Here is a 20822-nt window from a genome sequence, read left to right as displayed (position 1 = left end):
ACTAAGCCCGGTTCAATCGAGTCAGTCTCATTAGAGCCCGAGAGCCGAGCGGAGATTAGATCCGGACCGGACCAAAGAGACTGTACCGACAACATCACAAGGATTTATCTTATATTTTAACTTATACTCTACAAAAACACACACACATTTAAAGTCTCGGTTCGACTCATGTCACTAAAAACTCTAAATGCTTTTCTACTCTTAAAATTTTTAAGTTCATAATTTTACTTCCTGGTTGGACACGGGCAGAAGATGTGACCATAAACTGTAGGCCTATAAAGAAGTGGACTAAGTGAGTGTGACATCACCCACAGAGTTCAGCTCCAGTCAAATGAAGCTCATCGGTGCTGAAATTATAGGGCGAATTTGAGGCCAAGTTCCATATAAGGAAAAGAAATTTATTTAGAGACAGAATAGCAAAATAAAAACAGCAGGATCATGTAGACTGGGTTAATATAAACATTTTAAAACCAAAATGAGCAGGACCATGGCAGCAGTTACAGAGAGAGGGGCTGCTGGAACCAGAGTCGATGGAGCCAGAAGTGTGCCCAGGAACACTTCCTATTTGGAATGTGGCAGGTAGCGGATTAGCTATGTCCATTTATATATACAGTCTATGGATCAGACACACGAACACAAAACTTGTCTGAACTGCAGGACTAATAAAAGTAAATTCAAACCAAAGACTCGATATATGTGACGGTAATAAATGAGTGGCTATAACTGGGTTGTGTTCTGGTTTGGTCCTGGTTTATTCCTGATGTAGACTTGTTTTAGTCTTGTTCTAGTACTATTCTAATGTTGGTTCAGTCCTGAAGTACGTAGTCTTGGTTTTAGTCCTGTTGTAGACTTAGTTTCAGTCCTAGTTCTACACCAGAAACAGGTGTAAGTCCTAAAATCAGTTTTAGACCTGGTTTAGTCGTGGTGTAGACTTAGATTCAGTCATAAATTCAATTTTAGACCTGGTTTATTTGTGGTGTAGACGTAGCTTCAATACTGTTGCTCAGTCGCTTTTACAGTTTGGTGCATTATTCAGTCACTCCACACCTGGTGGTGATAAGCTGCTATTGTAGCCACAGCTGCACTGTGGCCGACTGATGAAAGCGAGGCTGCCAATTTGTGCCATTGGCCCCTCTGATCACCACCATCACTCACACACACACACACACATACCACTTTCATACTAGGCAATGTGGGTGAAGTGTCTTGCCTAAAGACACAACAACTGTTTTCCCCTTGTAGCACCTGATTTTCCCAGAGGTCTCCCATCCAAGTACTAACCAGACCTGACCCTGCTGAGCTCTGAGATCTGACAGGAGACTTTGACAAGGAGTTTAGTCCTGTTTAATCCTGGTTTAGCCCTAGTCTAGTCCTGATTACATTTTGATGTAGCCTTAGTTTTAGTCTTGGTTTAGTCCTGATCTAGTCCTGGTTCAGTCCTGATGTAGTCCTGGTTTAGTCCTGATGTAGTCCTGGTTTAGTCCCGGTTTAGTCTCATTCTAATCCTGCTTTAGTACTCGTCTAGCCCTGGTTTAGTTCCAGCATTAGTGCCATTGTTGTTTGTAAGTGCTAACACAGCTAAAGCATGAACAAACTCTGAATCCTAAATTAACTTTCTGTGTAACTTTAGTCTAAATTGTGCTGAGTCATGGTGAAGTGGATTGTGCAGGCTCAGATTTCATGGATTCACAAAATGGCTGACTCGACTTGAGTCTGACACAAAATGGCTGACTCGACTTGGGTCCGACAGCAGCAGCAGAGACGGGAGGGTGCGACAGATTTACTCGGCTCCAAAACCAAAAATGAGACTCATAATAACGCTGACCTGGACTGGCCCTGAATCGATTCTTTTTACAGTTTCAATAAATGATTTTCCTCATTTCGAGTTCAGTGATGTGTGGGTGAAAGAAACTGTCTCGACTTTGGACTCCACTGGCAAAAATATTTCAAAAACAGAATAATATATGAAAAAAAGTAAGAATTAAAGATGCCACATGACACTATTTTCTGATCTAAAGTAGTTTCCTCATCACAAACAGACCTGGAGTTGTGTTTTTTTTCATTCACACATGAAGATGCAAATTTAGTTCTTCTCTGAAACTGAAAACACTCTGTTCCACCTTGTGATGTCATGTGGTAATATTGAAAATGCTCCGTTGTGTTTTTAAACTCCATACACCTTCAACAGAAACATTTGGATGATTTTGAACCTGGAATCACCAACCTCTACTAAATAAAATTGAAAAGGTAGCTGTTAATTTGTAAAACTATCGCTTCATGACATCACAAGGTGGAACAGATTTTTATTTTTTTTAAACTTTTATTTATTTATTTATTTATTTGTTTTTGTGAGTATTGGATTCTGAGTAATATAGGACCTTTAAAGATGCAAAATTAGGCTACATTCAGTCTGCAGCCTGAAGTGACTCAAATCTGATTTTTTTTGCCCCTATGCTCCTGTATCAGATCTTTAAATGACAGACTGAACATCACGGATCTGATTTTTTCAAATGTGACCCAGGACACTTGGACATGTGCTTCTAAAACCGATACACATCCGATCTTTTGACATGCGACTTCAGTCTGAACTCACAGGTCACATTCATCCCACCTACACGTTAAAACAACACAGTAACAAGCACCGGTTGCGATCCAATACAGTCCAGCGCCGAAGCATTTGCTCACTGATGTAGGCCGCTGAAGACGTATTTCCTCCTTCCTCTACAGTCCCTGACAAAAGTCTTGTCGCTTATTCATTTTGTTGAAACAAAAGCTTATAACCTGACTTTAAAGGTTGTATAGAGGATTTTCCAAGGAACGAGAAATCCAGCGACTGTTTGTCCTTTTTCAAATGTTGCGCATGCGTGAAACCACCCCCCCTCCCCTACAGCTCCTACGTAGAAACGCCTCCTCCCGCCTCCTCCTTACGCCAGAAACAGGTTTGTTTACAGCCGGTGCTGCACATGACTTGTAAACAACTAACTACAGTGTTGGTTAGGCAAGGCGGAGAAGTGAGGAGCGGGTGCGCGGACATTTCGTTCACGGACGAGAAGTGAGGAGCAGGGAGAAGAGCGGAGCAGGGAGAGAGAGAGAGGAGAGGGGAGCGGTGCGCGGAGATTCCGTGTCCGGAGAAGTGAGGAGCAGGGGGAAGAGCGGATCGGGCAGCGGGGACAGGAGCAGGAAAGGGGTGCAGAGAAGGTTGCGCGGAGATTCCGTGCGAATGAACTAGCTACAACACGCAGCAGCAAGCGGACTCTTTCTTTGCCTTGAAAATTACGTTTTCAGACATAGGATATCGCTTTCGTGTCCTGAAAAACGTTTGACTAGCTCTTGGAAATAAAGTACGTTTTCATAATAAGCAGAAGTGACCTGTCCAGGAGTAATTTGGCGACCAATGCGTCAGTCTTTAGACCCTGCGTCTGCTTCAGTCGCGCCATCGCTGGAATGAATCTTCAAGAATCACCTTAGTTTGGCTTCGCTGCTTTTCCCCTTGTCTTCTTCTTTCAGCGACCTCAAAAACGGACTTTCTTTTTCGGCTAACTGCTCCTGGATTCTTGTCTGCCATTGCAACAAACTTTGTGCGAACTGCGAGGAAGATATAGGTCAAAAAAAGCCGCTAAGAACTGTTGCGTTGGTGGAGTAAACAGCGTCTGTGCGGCTTGCGTCTGTGGACTGCGTGACAGTCGTACGTAAACCACGTACCGACAGCGCGCAGGCAAGTCAGTTACGCTAGAAACGTAGGGAGATTGATTGACAGCCTGTCAGCTAACAGATAACGAGGCAGTGTCGTTATCTATTGGCAAATGTTTAGCCCCACCACGTCCAGAGTTGATGAATTTTTATTCTCTTTTTTTTGGTCATCATAATTACAAGGCTACTGCATCTCTATAATGCTATCATTGACAACTTGAAACAAAAAAAATCCTCCATACAACCTTTAAATTAATCGACTGGTTTTAGAAATGTCTCATATGAAGCTAAAACCCTCCCAAATTATGCTCAATATACTAAAATAAATTTGCTTCACTGAGGAAAGATTGATCATTTAATGAACACAGAAAGGTCAGATTTTGGCAAGACAAAAGTCTTGTGGCCTTGTCATATGATGCACCCAATCCTAGATTACAGCCTCACCTGTGATCAGTTACTGATCAATCAATTAGTGGGTGTGTATAAAAAGAACCCCAGCACACCAGACCTTCACATCAACTGCAACTTGACCTCTGACAACATGCCTAAGATCCACCCTGAGACCAAAGCGTTAATTATCAAGAGGCTGAAGACCAGATCCACTGCTGAGGTGGTGACACCTTCAATGTGTCTCAGCGTCAAGTACAAAGAATAAGAAAAAGATCTGAAATGACTGGAGATGTTTTTGACAAGCCCAGGTCCGGCAGACCCCGCAAGACAACTGCTCGGGAGGACCGTCTGTTGATTCAAAAATCCAAGGCCCCTTTTCCACTGCAGCAGACTCCACCAGGCCTGGTCACCTCAAGTCCCTGTGTCAACCACAACAGTTTGTAGAATTCTGTCTGGAAATGGCCTCCATGGTCGAATCAGTGCACAGAAACCAGCACTAAACAAAAGGCAATAAAAAAAAACCGTGTGGCATTTGCCAAGGCCCACAGCCTGCTAAAAGGATGGACACACTGGAAAAGTGGCAGAAGGTGGATTTCTCAGATGAATCCTCGGCTGAATTACATCACAGCCGCCGCAAATATTGCAGGAGACCTACTGGAGCCCGCATGGATCCAAGATTCACCCAGAAAACAGTTCAGTTTGGTGGCGGAAAAATCCTGGTCTGGGGTTCCATCCAGTCTGGGGGTGTGCGAGACATTTGCAGGGTGGAAGGCAAATATCAATAACCTAAAATATCAAGAAGTATTAGCTCCTCTTACATTCCCAACCATAAAAGGGGTCAAATTTTGCAGCAGGATGGTGCTCCATCGCATACTTCTATCTCTACATCAAAGTTTCTCAAGGCGAAGAAGATCAAGGTGCTCCAGGACTGGCCAGCCCAGTCACCAGACATGAACATCATTGAGCATGTCTGGGGTAGAATGAAAGAGGAAGCATGGAAGGCAAAACCAAAGAATCTTGATGAACTCTGGGAGGCATGTAAGACGCTTTCTTTGCTATTCCTGATGACTTCATCAACAAATTGTATGAATCATTGTTGAACCACATGGATGTGTCCTTCAAGCTCATGGAAGTCATACAAGATATTAAATATGGATCTCACAGCACCACTACTTCATTCACTGACGTTATGCAACATATTTTTGTATTTGAAGTAAATTATTTGTTCAATTTTATGTAGGCGACAAAACTTTTGTCTTGCCAAAATCTGACCTTTCTGTGTTCATTAAATGATCAATCTTTCTTCAGTGAAGCAAATTTATTTTAGTTTATTGAGCATAATTTGGGAGGGTTTTAGCTTTCATATGAGACATTTCTAAAACCAATCGATTCATTTAAAGTCAAGTTATAAGCTTTTGTTTCTACAAAATGGATAAGCGACAAGACTTTTGTCAGGGACTGTAGAGTGGTACAAGTAGGCGCTCACAAATGTAAACAAACGTTCTTCTCATCATATGAAAATTGTGTCTGAACTCAGTGTGAGTGAAGCAGTGAAGCAAAGATCAATCCCACCACTCTTGGCTGCGACTTCACACTCAAACGTTTCTTTCTATGAACGTTGCTGCCACCGCCCCACAAAACGCCATGGCCAAAAACCTCGTCCTTCTCCTTCTGAATTTCCTCCTTAAAACAAATTATCTGTACATGTCCTGGCTGCGGTATAACAGTAACTTTAAAATCTCCATGTTTTCAATGCTGTGTGAGACGTCGTCTAGGGTGACCAAACGTCCGTTTTTCCCCGGACATGTCCGTATTTTGCATCCTGTCCTGGGCGTCCAGGTTTTTTTTTTTTATAAAGCGATGCAAATGTCTGGGTTTTCTGTACAGTTCATTAAACTGAGCATCTCTTGTAGTTCTCTGTGACTCAGAAGGAGCGAGTAGACACAAACAGTCGGTCAGCCTGCAACATACCGAAGCGCAAAAGGGCTTTTAACAATGACTTGTACAAGAAATTCTCAGTTTTCCATCCCGGTCGGGACAACTGTGAGTCCATGTGCACAGGTTGTGAGGTGAGAGTACAGTGGACCCTCGTTTATCATGGGGGTTACGTTCTAAAAATAACCCGCGATAGGTGAAATCCACGAAGTAGTCTGCTTTATATTTTACAATTATTCCATCTGTTTTAAGGCTGTAAAACCCCTCAGCACAAACTTTATACACTTTTCTCAGACAGGACAGGTGCAACACCTTTTACATCCTTCTTAAAACTTATTTCTGCTGTCGTCCTTTTGTTATTTTCCTCCTTCTTTATGTAGCGAACTAAAGATTCATTTATTCCGTAATGGAGCCTACAGCGCAGAGAACTGCACGACTCCATTTTTGGAGACCCCCAGTACAACACCACAACCACACAGTACAACACCGCACCTGCCCGTTAACCCGAGATTATATCAAACTTTTGCGCTGCCTACGCCACGGATTGAACCAAGACCAAACCAGGACTAACCTAGGACTGAAGAGGAGGACTAATCCACGACTGAACTAGGACTAAACCAGGACTAAACCAGGATTAAACCAGGATTAAACCAGAACTGAAACAGGACTCACCGTCAGGACGGGCTCGGAGGTGATCGCAGGAGAAAGGACAGGCTCAGCTCCACACCTCACGGAGTTAAACACGGCAATTGCCCGATCGCGCTTTGCGGACAAACTGCTCGACGTTCTCTCTCTTAAGTCCAAGATTAGTCCTGGTTTAGACCTGGTTTACTCCTGACTTACCCGTGTGTAATTACTACCCACCTGTAATACACAATACACGTTCATACGCTGTTAAAAAAAAATAAAAAAATTCCTTATTATAAAGTGCTTTTTGTTCGACAAGCAGAAAGTGTGTGTTAGTATGCTAGTTGTTGTTAGCTCTACTGTGATCCCAAAACTCCACTCTGGTCTCTGAGCATTATGAAAAGCTCTTACAAAGTCTTAAAAACTAATTAGGATACTCTGAATGTGTAAGGTAAGTGAGGAATAACGCTGGACCACTGCAAAGTTTTTATAAAGAACTAGTTCTGTTTTTCAGGTTTTTAAGACAGTAAAAATCTGCTACAGCACATTAAAACATAAAGACGGTGAACAATAGTGCAAGAATTGCCTTTTGAAAGCTTCTGTACTTCCTCTTAGCTGTATTTTGTTCATACAATTTGAATACAATGAAACAACAGAATAAAAAAAACCCGTGCTGATTTCAAGATGAATCTCCGAGTTAAGTGTCAGACACAAAGGTCGGCCATTGCTCAGAGCGAGGTGAACTTTGAAACACGATTTAATAAAGTTTTACTGCTGTTTTTTATAGACTCAGCTTTTTTCACTTTGGCTTTAATGAAAAATGACCCTCACTGGGCACCGTATATGAATATGCAAATCAGTTATTAGAAAGAGAGATTAGAGATTAGAGAGCTGAGTATTATGATCATTTTGTGCTATACTTGGTTTGTGAAGTGTTTGCATTTTTGTTTTAGAAAATGCAGTAAAAGCAGTTATGTTAAATGCAAAAAATCTATGAACTTTTGGATGGATCAAGTCCTGGACATGGTTTAGGCCCATTTTAGTTCTTGATTTAGTCCATTTTTAGTCCTGGTTTGGCCTTGTTTAGACCGAGTTCAGTGTTTGAGTCAGTGTTGGTAGGTACTGCTTCAATTTTGGATTTAGTCTCTGGTTCATTTTCCACAGTTTGTTGTTGTTATTACTGCTATACTTAGGTCTCCTTTTGTTCAGGTTTAGTTTTGTAGTTTATTTTGCTTGGAAGATGGATTAGAACTTGTTCAATCTTGGTTTAAACCTGGTTTAAACCTGGTTAAAAACAGTCTCTAAAAATTCAGCATAACTCAAATGTGCTGAAAGGAACCAAAGAAAATATGTCTTTTTGATAAAGGTTTAATAAAGTGGATTGGTATACAGTTCTGTTACGGGTCTCTAGTGCCCTGTCTGTGTGTGTGTTTTTGTGTGGCTGTGTGTCGGTGTGTGTGCGTGTGCGCGTGTGTGTGTCTAGGGTTCATGTCTCTGCACGTCATCTTCCTTCATAAATAAAACACTTTTCTCTCATTATAACTCAAATGTTCAATTATGAATCAGAGTCACCTACTGTGTCCTGTCCTTCACCCTGAACATCTGCAGTCTGGGTTCAGACCTGGCTCAGACCTGTTTTAGACTTGTTTTAGACCTAGTTCAGACCTGGTTTAGACCTGGTTTAGACCTGGTTTAGACCTAGTTTAGACCTAGTTTAGACCTGGTTTAGACCTGGTTTAGACCTAGTTTAGACCTAGTTTAGACCTAGTTTAACCTAGTTTTAGACCTGGTTTAGGACTGGTTTAGATGTGGAAAACTATGCCTTACACATACATTGTACTTTACAGGGCTGCACTGAACTCTAGCCTGATTCATCAGGCGGTTTCACTTCGTGGAAACCATCTGACCTCGCAGGGTAAAGATTCATTCCCTCAAAATTTTTTTTTATTTAACCAATCGCTGCTATTTGGTGATGACGTATGCAATGCACCACTAACGGGGCAAACTGGTATATTAAGATTTTCCCAAATCCTGTAGGAAGAAGGAAAATAACGTCTTCCCCCTTGATGAAATTCACCAAACATTCTCTTTGTTCTGGCTTTAAATCGATCGATCGGCTTTAAAAAAATCAATCTCGGGAATCGTTGCCAACACTGAATGTATGGCTCTTCGCTGATTGGCTTTTGCCCGAACTTGCACTTCCGGGGTTTTTGCGAACCGTCTACTGTATTCTGATTAATGACCTAGTCAGTGGAGAGAAATGAAATTGAGTGGACGCGCTCGGTGGCGTCAGACTGGATAACTGAACTCATCATTCACTCCACACTCCATCGTGGTAAGACACTTTTGTAGCCACAGCTGTCCTGGGGCAGACTGACAAAAGCTGCCCATCTGCACCATCTGCTCCTCTGACCACCACCAACACTCACACATCATATTCACACAGAGCCAAGTGTCTTGCACAAGGACACAAAACACATGTTACAGCTGTGAATCTTCAGAAATGTGTGAAGTGCTCAAAACCACTGAGCCACTGCTGCCTGAGTTTAGTCCTGGTATAGTAAGGGTTTAGTCTTGGTTTAGCCCTTGTTTAGTCCTAGTTTAGTCCTAGTTTAGTGCTGGTTTAGTCCTGATTTAGTTCTGGTTTAGGCTTGGTTTAGCCCTGGTTTAGACCTGGTTTAGTTCTGGTTTAGTACTGGTTTAGTCTTGGTTTAGCCGTGGTTTAGTCCTGGTTTAGACCTAGTTTAGTCCTGGTTTAGTCGTGGTTTAGACCTAGTTTAGTCCTGGTTTAGTCGTGGTTTAGTCCTGGTTTAGTCGTGGTTTAGTTGTGGTTTAGTCCTTGTTTAGCCCTGGTTTAGATCTGTTTTAGTCCTGGTTCTTACCCGTTTCCGTAGGTTACAGGTGAGGATGAGGTTGCGTGAGAAGGAGTTGGCGAAGGCGGTGTAAAACTCGAGGATTTTGAGCAGGGCGTCTCTCCGGATGACGTGGAGATCGCAGTAGGTGAGCGCGCGGACGTTGGCGCAGGCGTGAGCTAACGACGTCTCCTTCCAGAACACGTCCCCGAAAACGTCCCCTTTACCTGGACCAGAGAGAAAGGAGACAGCGTCAGAACCAGAAAGGACGGGGAACTGGAGACCACTGATTAAGTCCTGGTTTAGTTCTCTTATTCTTTTATTAATTGGTTTAGCCTTGGTTACATCCTGGATTAGACCCCTTTAAATCCTGGTTTAGTTCTCCTTAATCCGTTTTAATCCCCTCATGTTTACTCTGTGTTAATTTCCTGTAAACAAATCCTAATTGGATTTTCTGTTAACGAGGTTTTAACGAGCACACACTTTAGCCGCGTGAGAAACATTAAAAATATTCCTCATCTTTGATCTCCGTTTCCATGGAGACCGCCTCACCTGGACAGGTCCCTAGCAACCGCATCCACGAACCCCACTGACAGATCTACTGTGTCTGAGTTTATGACCTGGTTTAGTCCAGATTCAGACCTGATTTAGTCGCTGGTGTAGTCCTGTGTAGTCTTGTGTAGTCCTGGTGTAGTCCTGGTGTAGTCCTGATGTAGTCCTGATGTAGTCCTGATGTAGTCCTGGTTTAGTCCTCATTTAATCACTGATGTAGTCCTGGTTTAGTCCTGGTGTAGTCCTGGTGTAGTCTTGGTTTAGTCCTAGTGTAATCCTGATGTAGTTCTGATGTAGTCCTGATTTAGTCCTCATTTAATCCCTGGTTTAGTCCTGGTTTAGTCCTGATGTAGTCCTGATGTAGTCCTCGTGTAGTCCTGATGTAGTCCTAATGTAGTCCTTATGTAGTCTTGATTTAGTCCTAATGTAGTCCTGGTGTAGTCCTGGTTTAGTCCTGATGTAGTCCTGGTTTAATTTTGGTGTAGTCCTGGTTTAGTCCTGATGTAGTCCTGGTTTAATTTTGGTTTAGTTGCTGGTGTAGTCTTGATGTGGACCTGGTGTTATCCTGGTTTAGTCCTGATCTAGTCGTGAGGTAGTCCTAATGTAGTCCTGGTTTAGTCGCTGGTATAGTCCTTGTTGTTGTTGGTATAGTCCTGATGTAGTCCTGATGTAAACCTGGTATAGTCCTGGTGTAGTCCTAGTTTAATCCTGGTTTAGTCCTGGTTTAGTCCTGATATAGTGCTGGTTTAATCCTCATGTAGTCCTGGTGTAGTCTTGCTTTAGTCCTGCTTTAGTCCTGCTTTAGTCCTGGTTTAGTCCTGCTTTAGTCCTGCTTTAGTCCTGCTTTAGTCCTGGTGTTTGTGTTTGTGATGAGCTGTGATGGATAGGCCCAGATGTGTGTAGTGTGATGAGTGTGTGTTCTGATGGTTCTCTACAGGAGTGTGTGTGTGTGTGTGTGTGTGTGTGTGTACAGTGTCTCTGAGGATTGAGGAGCTGTAATTAGAACTCGTCTATGACCAGTTTCTCACAATTACATCACATTCAACAACACCACAGGAAATTTGGGAGCTATTACGATTTTTAATTAAATGAGCAAGGGAGACGTAATATTACAGTTGCTCTGATTCTGTCCTGATTTAGCCTTCACTTCTTTAGACGTTTAGAAGTTAAAGCTCCACTGCGAAACTTTTCTCATAGAGGATCCATCACCTGCTCGTCTCCATGGTGATGTTACTGCTTTTCCTGTCACCCTTGAGCAATAAAAACATCTGTAGCAGAATAAATACAATACAAGTTTAATGCCATGGAACATTTCAAGTAAAGTAAGCAACAGCATCTCCACAGAGTCCTGGTTAAGTACTGATGCAGCTTTTTAGTTCTGGTTTAGTCCTGGTTTAGACTTAGGTTAATCTTGGTTTAGACCTGGTTTAGTCCTTCCTTAGTGCTTCCTTAGTCCTTTTTTAGACCTCAGTTAGTCCTAGTTTAGATCTAGTTTAGTCCAGCTTTAGTTCTTTTTACCTCCGCCAAGGAGGTTATGTTTTTGCCCACGTTTGTCTGTCTGTTTGTCTTTTAGCAACATAACTCAAAAAGTTATGGACCGATTTTGATGAAATTTTCAGGATTTGTTGGAAATGTGAAAAGGAAGAACTGATTTCATTTTGGGGGTGATCCGGAAGAAACCCTGGATTCTGGATCACTTTGAAATTTTAGTTAACATTGTGGTAAATGGGGCCAAAAATTTGGTTTCTCAATATCTCGGTTAATTATTGACCAAACCCCATGAAATTTGACTCAGGGATGGACAATGGGATCCTCTTTCATATTCCAAAGGCTGATCCGGATCTGATCCACAAGACTAATTTTATCGCAATTTATATAAAAAATGGGGGTAGTCCTTGGCGGAGGTCTGCGCTCTCTGAGTGCTTTTCTAGTTTAGTTCTGGTTTAGTCTTTCTTTAGTCCTAGTTTAATCCTGCTTTAGTCCTTCTTTAGTCCTGGTTTAATCCTGCTTTAGTCCTTCTTTAGTCCTGGTTTAGTCCCGCTTTAGTCCTGGTTTAGTCCTGCTTTAGTCCTTCTTTAGTCCTGGTTTAGTCCCGCTTTAGTCCTGGTTTAGTCCTGCTTTAGTCCTTCTTAATCCTAGTCCTGATTTGAACCTGTGTTTATTTCAAATTAGGTTAACAATAGTGTTTACCCAGAATGCAGGAATCACACTGATTGTCTTGTGATAGTGCTCTGAAGGGGGAGTGACTTAACCGGTGGAGTAAAGGGAGGGGCACTCACAGCATCAAAAATGAAAGTCAAACTTAAAAACATGATTGTTTTTAGTGCACAGAGCATACAGTATCTACAGTATCTTCTACCTCCCTTTCTCTCACTCTTTCTCCTGCTCCTCCTGTCGTGTCACTCATTCACTCTCTCTTTCCTCCTCTCTGCAGAAGTCACAGAGGTGTTGTAGTGTGTTCAGACGCCTCTGGGTCCCTCACTCTCTCTACCTCCCCCTATCTCCTCACTTTCTCCCCTCTTTCAGTCTCTAATCCTTCTCTCCCCTCTTTCTCCCTTGTCTCCCTCTCTCCCCCTCTTTCTCACTCCCCTCTCTCTCTCGGCCTCCCTCTCTGACCTTCCCTCTTTCACTCTCTCCTCCCTCTCTCCCCTCTCTCTTTTCTCTCCCTCTCTCCCCTCTTTCTTGGCCTCCCTGTCTGACCTCTTTCCCTTTCCCCTCTCTTTCTCTCTCTCCCTTCTCTCTCTTCTCTCCCTCCCTCTCTGTCGTCTCTGTCTCTTCCTTCCGTTGCAGAGTGACAGAGGGAGGTGTTGTGTGGTGGCAGCTCTGGGTCAGTGTCTTTAAACTGTTGACAAAACACTTTTTACAAAAGCAGGTGTCAGGATAAACACAGAAGGTCACAAGTTACAGGAGGAAAAGAAAAGGGAGGATTAACTGAACATTTGAGTCACAGTGGACCAACTGCAGGACAAGACTAGAAACAGATTTCACTGGAGAGAAGACAAAAACCTAATTCAGAAACTTTATGGCAAAGGAGGAATTCAATTATGTCACGGGAAAAAAGTTCTTTGATCAAATACATTTCTCAGCTCATCCAAACTGCTTCTTGAGTTGTGTTCAGACTCTGGTGGACACTTCTTCATATCTCCCTGCAGGAGGAGCTAACTACACTGAAACTACTCTGGAACTAACACTGTTTACAGTTTCAGTCTGTTTCAGTCGGTCTGTTGATCTGCACTGAGTGTGGACTGTGTCGGAGTCAGATTATCAGAATAATCCAGGCGTCTGTTGGTGAGGGAACGGTGCTCATACATTAGGGTGACCATATTTCTGTTGAGCCGCTGAGCCGGTCCTTTCTCCTGCGGTCACCTCCAAGCTCATCCTGATGGTGAGTCCTGTTTCAGTTCTGGTTTGGTCCTGGTTTAGTCCTGTTTTAGTCCTAGTTCAGTCGTGGATTAGTCCTCCTCTTCCGTCCTGGTTTAGTCCTGGTTTGGTCTTGGTTCAGTCCGTGGCGTAGGCAGTGCAAACGTTTGATATAATCTCGGGTTAACGGGCAGGTGCGGTCCTGTACTGCGCGGGTGCAGTGTTGTACTGTGTGGTTGTGGTGTTGTACTGGGGGTCTCAAAAATGGAGACGTGCAGTTCTCTGCGCTGTTGGCTCCATTACGGAATAAATGAATCTTCAGTTCGTTACATAAAGAAGGAGGAAAATAACATGACGACAGCAGCAATAAGTTTTAAGAAGGAAGTAAAAAGTGTTGCACCTGTCCTGTCTGAGAAAAGTGTATAAAGTTTGTGCTGAGGTTTTACAGACTTAAAACAGATGGAATAATTGTAAAATATAAAGCAGACTACTTCGCGGATTTCACCTATCACGGGTTATTTTTAGAACGTAACCCCCACGATAAACGAGGAACACTGTACTCTCACCTCACAACCTGTGCACATGGACTCACACTTGTCCCGACCGGGATGGAAAACAGAGAATTTCTTGTACGTCATTGTCAAATGTGCATTTGTGCTTCGGTATGTTGCAGACTGACCGACTGTTTGTGTCTCGCTCCTTCTGAGTCACAGACGCTACGAGAGACGCTCAGTTTAATGGCCCCAATGAACAGTAATGAAAACCCGGACATTTGCATCACTTTATAAAAAAAAAAAAAAAACCCGGACGCCCAGGACATGACGCAAAATACGGACATGTCCGGGGAAAAACGGACGTTTGGTCACCCTATCATACATAACTTTACTTGAGATTTCTGTACACATTTGGTCACTTTAAGAAATGATAAAAAAGGAAATTATCTTTTTAAGTAGTAAATTGAGTTTGAAATTTGATTATCGTGACAACACAAGAAGAAAAGCTCTCAAAAGTCTAAAAGTTTTGATTATGCTATATCAAAACTTTTAGAATATCAAAAGACACTGAGATTTCGTGTCCACTCTGGCCTTATTATCCAACAGCTCCTGATTTATGAATAAAATATGAATAAATGTGTTTCAGTTTAAGTGTTATAATGCAGAGGGCAGCAGCGGGGCAGAGTGAAACCAGAAATAATGAAGTCTCACAGTTTAAAGAGTTTGGATCCTCCTCTGGATAAACGACAGGACTGAACACAAATCCTCACTGTGCTTTTCTCTGCACAGATTTAGAGCCTCGAAAACCCGATTACATAACACTTACTCCTCTTCTCCTCCCTCCTTCTCTCTCTCTCTTTCCCTCACCTCTCTCTTTCTACTGTGCCTCCTTCCTGCATCCATCTCTTTCTCTCCTCTTTCCTCTCTCCTCACTCCTCATCCCTTCCTCTGTCTCTCTCTCTTCTCCTCAATCTCCTTCACTCTCTCCTCTGTCTTTCTCTCCCTCTTCCTCTCTTCTCCACTCTTTCTCCCATTCTCCTTTCCTCTCTCCTCCTTCTCTTTCCTCTTTCCTCCTTTTCTATACTCCCTATGTTTCCTCCCTCGCCATCTCGGTCTCCTCCTCTCTCTCCTCTGTCTTTCTCTCCCACTCTCCTCCTTCACTCTCTCCCCTTCTCCCTCCTTCCCTCTTTCCTCCCTCCTCTTCCCTCTCTCTGTCTATCTCTCTTCTCCTCCCTCTACTCCCTATAATTCCTCTCTCTCCTCTGTCTTTCTCTCGCTCTCTCTCTCCCCTTCTCCCTCCTTCCCTCTTTCCTCTGTCCTCTTCCCTCCCTCTGTCTATCTCTCTTCTCCTCTCTCTCTACTCCTCTCACCATCTGTCTCTCTCTCTCTCTCTCCTCTGCCTTTCTCTCCCTCTCTTTTCTCTTCTCCCTCCTTCCCTCGCTTTCCTTTCTCTCTCCTCCTTCCCTCGCTTTCCTTTCTCTCTCCTCCTCCCTCTTCTCCCTATATTGCCTCTCTTGCCATCTCTTGTTCTCTCTCTCCTCTGTCTTTCTCTCCCTCTCTCCTACCTCTCTCTCCCCTTCTCCCTTCTTCCCTCTCTCCTCTTCCCTCCCTCTGTTTCCTTCCTTTATTTCTCTCTCCAACTCTCTCTCCTTTCCTCTCTCCTCTATCTTTCTCTTCCCTCTCTCCTCCCTCTCTCTTCCCTTCTCCCTCCTTCCCTCTCTTTCTTCTCTCTTCTCCTCCCTCCCTACTTTCCTCTCTCGTCATCTCGCTCCCCTTCTCTCTCTCCTCTGTCTTTCTCTCCCTCTCTCTCTTTCCTCTTCTCTCCCTGTCTTTCTCTCTCCTCCCTCTCTCTCTTCCCTTCTCGTCCTTCCCTACTTTCCTCTCTCACCATCTCACTCTCCTTCTCTCTCTCTCTCTCTCCTCTGCCTTTCTCTCCCTCGCTTCTCTTCTCCCTCCCTCCCTCTCTTTCCTTTCTCCTCTCCCCTTCCTCTGTCTATCTCTCTTCTCTTCCCTGTACTCCTATGTTTCCTCTCTCTCCCTCCTCTTCTCCCTCCTTCGCTCTCCTCTTCCCTCCTTCTGTCTATCTCTCTTCTCCTCACTCTCTACTCCTTATGTTTTTTCTCTCTCCATCTCTGTCTCCTCTCTCTCCTCTGTCTTTCTCTCACTCTCTCTCCCCTTCTCCCTCCTTCCCTCTCTCCTCTTCTCTCTCCCTCTGTCTATCTCTCTTTTCCTCACTCGCTACTCCCAGTGTTTTCTCTCTCTCCATCTCAGTCTCCTCCTCTCTCTCCTCTGGCTTTCTCTTCCCCTCTCCTCCCCCTCTCTCCCCTTCTCCCTCCTTTCTTCTCTCCTCTCCCCTTCCTCTGTGTATCTCTCTTCTCTTCCCTATATTCTCTATGTTTCCTCTCTCTCCATCTTGCTCTCGTTCTCTCTCTCCTCTGTCTTTCTCTCCCACTCTCCTCCCTCTCTCTTCCCTTCTCGTCCTTCCCTACTTCCCTCCCTCACCATCTCGCTCTCCTCTCTCTCTCCTCTGCTTTTCTCTCCCTCTCGCTCCCCTTCCTCTCTCCTTCTCTCTCTCCTCTGTCGTTCTCTCCCACACCTTCTCCCTCCTTCCCTTTCTTTCCTCTCTCCTCTTCCTCCTTCCGTCTATCTCTCTTCTCCTCACTCTCTACTCCCTGTTTCCTCTCTCTCCTTCTCTCTCTCTCTCACCTCTGTCTTTCTCTCGCTCTCTCTCCCCTTCTCCCTCGTTCTCTCTTTTCTCTCTCCTCTTCCCTCCTTCTGTCTATCTCTCTTCTCCTCACACTCTACTCCTTATCTTTCCTCTCTTGACATCTCACTCTCCTTCTCTCTCTCCTGTCTTTCTCTTCCCCTCTCCTCCCTCTCTCTCCCCTTCTCCATCCTTTCTTCTCTCCTCTCCCCTTCCTGTATATCTCTTCTCTTCCCTATATTCTCTATGTTTATGACTCCTCTTTCCCTCTCTCCTTCCACTCTCATTTCTCTTTTCCTTTCTTTTTCTCTCTCCCTCGCCTTCCCCCTCTCCTACTCCTCTCCTTCTTACGTCTCCCTCTCTTTCCTTGTCTTCCTCTCCTCGACTACATTCCTCTCCTCTCTCTTTTTTCTATCTCTCCCTCTTTCTCTCTATTCGCTGTCTTACCTCATTCGCCCTCTCTCTCCTCTTCAGTCTCTTTCTCTCTCCCTCCATCTTCTCTCTCTCTCAGAGCCGGGCGTCCTGCTGTGTTAATGTCACTCTCCAGCTGTGGAACCTTCGCTTTATATCAACTCCACAAACTCACCAAGAAACTCCATTATTCTAGAAATCCTCCTCTTTCCCTGTGTGTCAGATGCCCTCCCATCCTCATATCCCTGCAGAAAGAAAGATAAAAACTGGGCTCAAACGAATCCAGGATTTTAACACAATTTAGAAAGTTCCGCAGCGTTCCTTATTGAATTATGGGACATTATTTGATAAGTGAGACAGATATGAGCCGGGCTTAGGGCTATATTCAAAATCACTGCGCAGGAGAGTCCGTCACATGCTTGTCTCCATGGAGATGTGGATGCTTTAAACTTGTCAATCTTACGTTTATTAGATTGTTGCTGTTTTTATTGCTCTATGATAACTTGAAAAACAGGCATTCTTACAGTGAGTGGAGGAGTGTTGCCCCTCCACAGATCTGACCTGTAATTTGGCCTCATGGATACATAAAGTTCATGCTATACATCCTGTGGAACATTCTGGACATGGAGACCATCAACAAAACAAAAAGTTACATAGGGTCCGGTCAAGTGGTAACAGAGGGAAACAGGGGCAGACATTCAAATAGTCTCTTATTCAGAAACTAGAGGGACTATTGAAATAAGTAAAGTATCAGAATGTAGGAGAAAGGGTAAAGTTAACCCTGCGATATTCTTTCAAGTTGTTGACAAAAAATTAAAAAACTCATGTCGGTAACGGAGGGAATGAAATATGCAGCACTTCTTGGGCAATAAATCCAAACAGTGATAACTCTTGGTTCTCACTTCCATATCCTTAACAAACTGGTTTGAATATTTGCTTCATATAGTTTTCTACCATATGGTACAAGATTAGGTTGAAAAACCTCTTACTTTTTGACTCATGAGATGTTTTATTAAGAAAGGTCATGGTTACGGGAAAATTGTGCGAGCAAGTAGAAGGTGCATGATTTTGTATAATTTGTCGCTTTTTTCTTCTGAATACTTTAATATTACTTCAAAATGAAAGAAACTATTTCTATAAAATATGTCAGTCCATTTTTATAATTTTAAATACTTAAAAAAAATAATCATGCCCCTTCATCAACAGCTCAAAGATGGAATAACACAAGATATGATGAAATACATCCATTTATTGACATGATTTGCAGGTCTTTGAAATTTGGGAAATAATTGTTGTTCCATGTTTCATACATGGTCTGTTTAAAACATATGGAACTTTAGAACCAAAAATGGTACAGAAAAAAGGTCAACAGTTTCATAAACTAGAGTACATATGTATCTGTTGAATATATTTTTATATCAGATGCATTAACTTCAATTTTTGGCCTTGCTGTTTACTTCTGCTTGACCGGGCCCATAGTGCACCTTTAAACTTCTTGGTTTAGCTTTTTTGCACCAAGGACCAGTTCAAAGTCAGACAATATTCAATTCACCGACCAGCTTTTAAGTTGTGATGGATAAATACAACAAAATACCAACCAATGATACCAACATAAAAACTGTGGTATTTTAGTATAATAATAAACATTTCCAAAGACATCTGTTTTTTACTCATTTTGCAGCTTGTGGGTTTAATATTAGTGTTAATGTGTCATGTGACTGAGACAAACATCTGGACATGCGTCAAGAGAGAGTCATAGATGGATGTACCGGAGAGAATTTTGTAATTTTTCAAAATAAAACATTGTTCAGATTTGGATAATAAATAAAACTTAAATAATGTAAGTCATTTATTTTTTCTGTACAGCCCGGTACCAAACGACCCAAGGACCAGTACCAGTCCCCAGTCCAGGGTTTAGGGAGAGCTGGTCTAGTCAAAAAGCTTAATGATGAAAACTAAGGACTGTTGTCATAGTGATTAACATAAAACAATAACACGTTTGCAGGGGAAAAAAGTGCTGAAAACAGGAAGCACACAAAGATACAAAGGATGGGAGGGCATCTGACACACAGGGATACAGAGGATGGGAGGGCATCTGACACACAGGGATACAGAGGATGGGAGGGCATCTGACACACAGGGATACAGAGGATGGGAGGGCATCTGACACACAGGGATACAGAGGATGGGAGGGCATCTGACACATGAGGATGGGAGGGCATCTGACACATGAGGATGGGAGGGCATCTGACACATGAGGATGGGAGGGCATCTGACACATGAGGATGGGAGGGCATCTGACACATGAGGATGGGAGGGCATCTGACACATGAGGATGGGAGGCTGTGATGTGATTAAACATGTTTGATAAGTGTCCCTGGGAGTTAGCTTAAAATAGCTTTAGCGCTGTGTGGTGTTGACCCCTGCGGCTAAAGGTCACGACCCCTGAGGTAAAGGTCAGATTGTCGTCATGGTAACACCGCAGTAAACAACAAGGTGAGATGATGACATTTATCAAACAGCCTCAACCAGCGTAGCCTTAAAGACAAGATCTTTTCTTTCCGTAACACATATTTAGATAATCTGATACCTTTTAGTGTTTTGAAAATGTTTTCATTACTTACTAGTAGAGCCCGACCGATATATCGGTTGGCCGATATTATCGGCTGATATGGGCAACTTTAGGCATATCAGCTATCGGCCGATATGTTTGCTGATAGGGGCCGATATTTCACGTGGGCATGTTATACCTCGTTATAAAGCTTAGACTCTCTACATTCTGTTCATTTAATCCAATTTACAGACAGATAAATGTTCTAATATGTGGCTCCACATCAGTATTTATCTGCGGAGTCATTTGTCTGTGTGTGTCCGTACTGTCCCTGAACACACCACAGAGTCGCGTCACTCACGTGTGTTTGTTTACACCTGCAGACACAGATCCAAACACTGAGATTATATTCTTTTTACGGACAATCGGTTTGAGTCTGGATTAAAAGGACATTTATTAGTGCAGATTTGTGATGTGGGAGGAGCCTGTATGAGCGGTGAGTGTTGGAAATATGTCGACTCTGAAGCTAGTTTTTGTCATTTGTTATGGGTTAGCTGCTGTAGCTCCCGCACATAAACAGACTGTTTTCTATTGGTCTGTTCTAAAGTGACTATATTGGCCGTATATTTGTTACTGGACCTGCACTGATATGTAAATGAGCTGTGAATAGACGTGTGAATTATGACATTTGCGCATATAATTAATTACCGCGGCGCGCAGCGTATTTACGGCTAAAGGCTAATAGCGCTACTTTCTTTACTAGTTATGGGTCCGTCGTGAACGAAATGACTCTTAGAACCGGCTCTTTGAAGGGAACGACGGGAGCCTGATCCTTATTGGGAGCCGTGTTTTCTCTTTCTCTCACTTTTTTTCTCTTCACGCCGCGTGATTCGTGGTTTGACAGTGGCAGCGGCTAAAAAAGAAACTTTGAGAAATTTGCGTGTACGTAGGATTAAAAAAAAAAAAAATTAAAAAAACGAGCATATTTGACTGTAGTTTAGCATAAAATAAATAAGTCCCGGTTTAGTCCTTTTTCAGTCCTGGTTCAGACCTGGTTCAGTCCTGATTCAGTCCTGCTTTAGACGTGCTTTAGTCCTGCTTGCAACAAAACAATCTGAAGAGCCACTTGGGAGCCAAAAGAACCAGCAGCTTTTAGTGAGCCGAGCCAAAAGAGCCGGTTCTCTAAAAAGAACTGGAATACCCATCACTAGTGTCTAGAATGTGATGCAAAAATGCCATTAAGCCAACCTACTGTC

At 43.1% G+C, this 20822-nt stretch overlaps 1 protein-coding gene across 1 annotated transcript in view; it reads right to left on the bottom strand.

Annotated features, from left to right (window-relative positions):
• The window catches only part of LOC110153091 (potassium voltage-gated channel subfamily H member 5-like), a 118108-nt gene that overhangs the window by 12293 nt on the left and 84993 nt on the right, over positions 1 to 20822 (bottom strand). The window contains exon 12 of the mRNA XM_055161197.1: positions 9525 to 9721. Coding sequence (XP_055017172.1) covers positions 9525 to 9721 — 197 coding nt within the window. The remainder of the gene's footprint in view (positions 1 to 9524; positions 9722 to 20822) is intronic.

The sequence above is a fragment of the Boleophthalmus pectinirostris genome, unplaced genomic scaffold (assembly GCF_026225935.1).
Source record: "Boleophthalmus pectinirostris isolate CB_2022bp ecotype Guang Dong unplaced genomic scaffold, ASM2622593v1 HiC_scaffold_10, whole genome shotgun sequence".
Classification (NCBI taxonomy): Eukaryota; Metazoa; Chordata; class Actinopteri; order Gobiiformes; family Gobiidae; genus Boleophthalmus; species Boleophthalmus pectinirostris.
This window is presented reverse-complemented; position numbering and strand designations above follow the sequence as displayed.